Source organism: Diplotaxodon limnothrissa, linkage group LG14, assembly GCF_057381915.1.
Source record: "Diplotaxodon limnothrissa isolate DT_005_m linkage group LG14, D_limnothrissa_male_GT1.1, whole genome shotgun sequence".
NCBI lineage: Eukaryota > Metazoa > Chordata > Actinopteri > Cichliformes > Cichlidae > Diplotaxodon > Diplotaxodon limnothrissa.
Window position 1 is genome coordinate 23461529 of NC_140609.1, and position 5701 is coordinate 23467229.

Genomic DNA, 5701 nt, shown 5'->3' on the forward strand with positions numbered 1-5701 from the left:
CAAAAAAAAAACAAACATGCTATTCAAAAACTCAGTGTGCACTGTCCCCTTTCTTCTAATCAACTTTCAGAACACATACATCAACTCTGTCCATTAACAGTTGCAATCACTACCTTTGCAGACATTCTCAGAACGTTCAGGACAGAAAGAACTTGTATAAAACTGAGCAACATTTGAAATTACTGTCAGAAAACAGACAAAATGCAAACAAATTAATTGTACTGGACAAAAGCACAAATAATACTGGAACACTCACGCTAAAAGTTTCTTGTGGAGAGACTGGACCTTTGGTGACATTTTAAGGATGTCAAGCTCAAGAAACAGCTTCTGAAATGCCTCAAACGTATATTTCAGTTTCAGTGGGTAACTTAAGTTGACAGCATAGATGACACCCATGAGCAGGAGGCAAGCGTTTGTCACACTTCCGCAGTCCTCCAGAATTTCTGTCCCCTCAATGATGACCGACACGTTCACAGGATCTTGGTTTTCCTGTGCCACATTGGGATGGATTACGATGATCTTCATCATGTGATTACTGCAGTCCTCTTTCAATGCTTCTTGGCTGACGTCCTCCTGTGAAAACAAACAAACCACAATTAGAAATAACTAGAATAGATTCCAAGTAAAAGAAAAGGTTAAGAGAAAAAAAATGTAAAAATAAAAAAGAGGTATACTCAATTTAGTATACTCAAATCAAACAATATTCATATGGCACTTTTCATACGTAAAGTTACAGAACGTGCTTCACAGAGGCTGACCCTGAGACAAAGAAAATCCCTTTTGGGGGCCATCCAGCCTGGAGCTGTCCATGGGACGGCACGCGTGTTGGTAGACCAGAACCATTAAATCATTAAAATAGGTTATAAAGGTATAATCAAATTAAATACTCTTTTGCTCATAAAATAAAGTTAATAAGTGATCGTTAAATAGTCAGAAAAAAACCAGACAAAAGGCAAGTTAAAGTTTAAGGCAGATAAGATAAAGATTAAATATGATTTAAAAAATAAAGGGTAAGAGCATAAAGATTTAAGAAATTAGTTAAAAGCCTGATTGAAAATATTAATCTTGAGTCTTTTTTAAAAAACATCACGAGTGTAGAGAATCTTTGACCTTCAATATATCATCACAAGTGAAGACCAGATTATAAGGTTAGACAATTTTAATACAGTCATTATGATCATCAGATACCTGATGGTCTTTGATCAGCTCCTCTCCACTCTCTCCAAGATACTCAACTAAGCAACGAATGATAATGTCCCTTCTGCCATCGACATGATGCTATTAAACCCAAAAAGAAAATTTATTGCAGAAAATACACAACATAACATATGTAACATACATACATAACAGCACATACAGATGTAAACAGAAAGTTACCCATGGAGAATGTAAGCCTGCAGCTACATTCTAACGTTGTGAAGTGTACAACTTAACATGAATTTCTCAACGATGTGTGTTAAGACAAGAGTCCAGTGCATGTCATAATCTGTGGGTCCAGAAACTGTCTCTGCCCAGTGAGGAAAGTTTTCTGCCTCATCACTGGACATGCAAATGAATTTTTTGCAACATATCAGTACCTCCTATCACAATATTAACCAGTCAAGGACAGGAATTCCCACACACAAGAGTAATATTTTGGGAAATAATTGTATTGGAGTCTATGGGCAGCAGGAAGGGATCTCGCTGCACTCAGAGGGTCACTTTGAAAATTCTGTAAATTTCTCTGCTTTTGAGCGCATATTAAGGGAGAGATGACAGGTTTGTATACACTTGTAGAGACAATCATGTGCATAAATTGTTAATTGTGGCCACAGTGTCAGGATCAGGAGAACAGTTTCAGCCAACACAGACAGTGATCAGAATAAAGGACAAGTTCAGTATTTTACACTTAAAGCCCTGTTTTCAGTTTATGATGAAATCGAACGATTTTGATTGAAATTTGGACACATGCTGCTGGCCCGAGCTTTTTTGGTTTCTGTGGTAGCACACCCCCACCTCCACAATGGCTTCATAGGTGCACTGGAACAATCCTTCCTAAAACGCATAAAACTGTCGTTTACAAAGACGTGAAACTCACCGAGTGGTCAGAAGTGTTCACTGATATGTTCACACAAAAATCGCTGCAAAAGATACTTTCCAACTGGTTTTTATTGTAGTTTTTGTCCAACTCCATTGACTTGTATTAGATGTGCTGTGATGTACGGTATTAGTCCGCCGCTATTCCATTCTATTATTCAAGCTCTCGGCGGAAGAATGTACAGGTGTAAGGCGTTTGAAAAAATAGGTCCAGTTTTACAACAAATGGTAAAACACCTGTTGGAAAGCATTTTTGCAACGATTTGTGTGTGAACATATCAGTGAACACCCCTGACCACTCGGTGAGTTTCACGTCTTTGTATGAAGCCATTGTGGAGGTGGGGGTGTGCTACCACAGAAACCAAAAAAGCTCCGGCCAGCAGCATGTGTCCAAATTTCAATCAAAATCGTTCGATTTCATCATAAACAATCTGAAAACAAAGCTTTAAGTTTAAAATAACAAACTTGTCCTTTAAATAAGAGTGATACATTCTCAGTGTGTATGACCTCATCTTTTCCATTAGATTATGTAATTAAAATAATTTAAAATTTTACCTTATTGAGTGAGTCCAACATTGGTTTTATTTTGGTCCCTGCAGTCCCGCCCTTCCTTCGAAATATCTCCAGGAGTTTGGTGGTGTACCCGTCCAATCTGGACAAAAACGTTCGCTCCAGATGGATTGTGGTTATTCGCTTAAACTCCTCTTTGATCTGAAATGAGAGATAAAACACAAAATCATGTCAAAGATGACTCATGAGATCTCACATACACTTAGTTGCTGCATGAACAAGAACTGGATTTACCTGATTTTCACAGAACAGAGAAGGCCACCTCTCTAAGAGGTCTTGGATTGCGGGGCAATCCTTGACAACCTCTTTTCTTCTCATAGCGAAAGACTTCTCCATTTTCTCATTAATTGCCCTCTCATTGTTCTTCTTCTTCATTTCCTTCAGCAAATCTAGTCTCTCCATCTCTAAGGTTTCCTCAGTCTCACCGAATGGCAGTGGTGGCAGATAGTTGACTTCAGCTTTTTTGGCCCTTTTAAAGCCTTTAAGTGAACCCTCTTCACTGGAGCATCGTCTCTTCAGTGTGTTCACCTCGAGCTCTGGAATGGCTAATTGGCGACCTCTTAACTTTGCCCTGTAGTTGCCCATTTTATACTTTATCCTCTGTTGCCAACCATATAGGCCATTAAAAGACCCTGGCTCTTTGAGGCATGGGTATTTTGCTACCAAGGCTTCAGCAACAGCTAAAATCTGGACACCAGTTGGATATGCTGTGAAGCCAAATATAGTCTCTGCAAGCTTCTCAAGAATGCTACTAGTTATGCTTGGGTTGTTCAAAAGTGTGCCATCATTTTCATAAGCTTGCTTTCCTGCTTCCAGTGCAAGGTCTATATCATAAGAGAAGTCTGGTATTTCAAACTTAAATGGCCATGGCTTAGACCTGTAGGATGGTCCACTCTCATCTGGGGAGGACAACAGGATTGTGTCGCATACAGATGAGGAGGAGCTTGCTTCTGTAGATAGTGGAACTGGAGATTCGACTTCTGACATGTCCACAGTAGTGAGACTTAAGATTACTGGTTCAGTTTTTACTACTTTGAGGTTAGCTTTATCTTGTACTTCCTCAATCGAGGTCAAAGTGAAGAACTGACCATCGAAATCCATGTCCTGGTACATAACAGTGAATGGTCCTGTAATATCAAATGTCTCTCGAAGAACATCATTGAGGTCCTGAAGTGTGCTTGGGATGCCTGCAGGTAAAAGTAGTTTGTGGACATCATCCTCCCCAAAAATTATCCGCAGTTTCGCTGAGGGTGCCATATCAACAGGAAGAAGCTGCAACAACAGAAGAGAAATACAGACATTTATTCACAAGCTTCTCTCCTCACATTTCAAAAAGATAGGCAAATGTGGTGCTTTAAAGTTGTCAGGCGTCTTCCTGCAAGGGTGTATGAAGCTGTCACGGCGACGGATGGCCGGTACTGAATAGGACCCAGGTGCAGGAACCCAGAGCGGAGATGGTAGATGATTTAATAGTTTATTACGGTTAAGTGCAAGGGGAACAAAAAAAAGGGAAACGTGGCAAAGACAGAAAATGACGAGACGTGGAGCCTTGGTGTGGCGTGCCCAGGGGAACGTGGCTAGGGCGAGGGAACGAGGCCTGAGAAGTGGAACGGAGCTGAGTGGGGAACAGTCACACTGAGGGGAGAGGATATAGAAGTTAGGCAGGTAGTGAAGGCAGCTCAGAAGTGGCCAGTATAAGAGCAGCAATTCTTACTTTGCAGTTAGGGACCTGGAGTGTTTGAGAGGGGGATGATGAAGATCCAGGGGAGGCTGAGTGGCGTGGAAAGGCTGACCTGAGATCCGGGGCTCCAGATGGAGTGTGATGGCAGGAGGGCAGGCAGGTGAGGCACAGAGGGATTTCCAAAATGATCACTAGGTATTCCGAGTCCGGAGGTGGAGTGAGCCAGGGTGGGTACAGCGACTGTAGCACAAAAGAGTCTTAGTTAGTAAGATGAATCACAGCGAGAACTTGAAACACAAGACCTGTTACCAACATGGGTTGATGACGAACTGGCAGTGAGTGAACATCGATGTGTGGTTTAAATCCCTCTGGCTTGATAGCCTGCAATAGGCTCCAGGTGTGCAGGAGCTGGAGTTGGCCCTGCCCAGGGGCGGATCCCAGGTCAGTTCAGGAGCCTAATGGAAACTCCAGCCACCCACCGTAGACCATGACAGTACCCCCCCCTCAAGGGACGCCACCCGGCGGCCGACCGGTCCCCAGCCCGCGACGTGACCTGAAAAAATCAGAGACAAGAGCAGGATCAAGGATAAACGAGCGAGGAACCCAGGCACGTTCCTCAGGCCCATACCCCTCCCAGTCCACCAAAAACTGGCGACCCCGACCACGGCGACGGACGTCAACGATCCGCTGAACCGTATAGGCCGGATGACCATCGATGAGCCGGGCGGGCGGAGGGGGGTCGGAAGGCGGGCACAGCACGCTGGACAGCACAGGCCTGACTTGGGAAACATGAAAAACCGGGTGAATCCGCAGACTGGGAGGAAGCTCGAGCTCCACAGCAGAGGGCGAGATGACCGAGTGGATGACATACGGCCCAATAAACCGAGGAGCCAGCTTGCGGGAGGAAACTTTAAGGGGAACATCCTTAGCCGACAGCCACACCTTCTGCCCTGGAGCGTACCGAGGAGCTGGCGACCGTAGACGATCTGCATAGCGGCAGTGGCGGGCAGCAGCTTTCTTCAGTGCCTCCTGGGTCCGAGTCCAGACGCGGCGGCAGCGCTGGAGATGGTGCTGGACGGAAGGCACAGCCAAATCAGCCTCTTCCTCAGGGAAGAGGCGAGGCTGATAGCCCAGGGACGCTTCAAATGGAGAGAGACCAGTGGATGCGGAAACATGAGAATTGTGCGCATACTCCACCCATGGGAGATGTGCTGACCAGGTAGCCGGGTTATGGGAAACCATGCAGCGGAGCATGGACTCCAGCTCTTGGTTGAGCCTCTCAGTCTGCCCGTTGGTTTGAGGGTGGTAACCAGAACTGAGGTTGGCTCGAGCACCCAGGGCAGAGCAGAAAGATTTCCAAACCTGGGATGTAAA

At 44.6% G+C, this 5701-nt stretch overlaps 1 protein-coding gene across 1 annotated transcript; it reads right to left on the minus strand.

Annotated features, from left to right (window-relative positions):
- Nucleotides 1-252: 252 nt before the first annotated feature.
- Nucleotides 253-4816, minus strand: LOC146618842 (uncharacterized). Its single transcript, XM_085370122.1, has 6 exons — nt 4807-4816; nt 4440-4567; nt 2881-3918; nt 2632-2787; nt 1189-1278; nt 253-573 (listed from the first exon to the last, which is right to left on the minus strand). The coding sequence occupies exons 1-6, from the start codon at nt 4814-4816 to the stop codon at nt 253-255; spliced, it is 1743 nt and encodes a 580-aa protein (XP_085226248.1).
- Nucleotides 4817-5701: the final 885 nt, after the last annotated feature.

What these genes read in the sequence shown, in the direction of transcription:
- LOC146618842 (XM_085370122.1), bottom strand. An exon ending in TCTGGAGCCCCGGATCTCAG is followed by an intron (nt 3,919 to 4,439) that starts GTCAGCCTTTCC and finishes CTGTTGTTGCAG; the next exon opens with CTTCTTCCTGTTGATATGGC. An exon ending in CTCTGTTCTGTGAAAATCAG is followed by an intron (nt 2,788 to 2,880) that starts GTAAATCCAGTT and finishes CTCTCATTTCAG; the next exon opens with ATCAAAGAGGAGTTTAAGCG.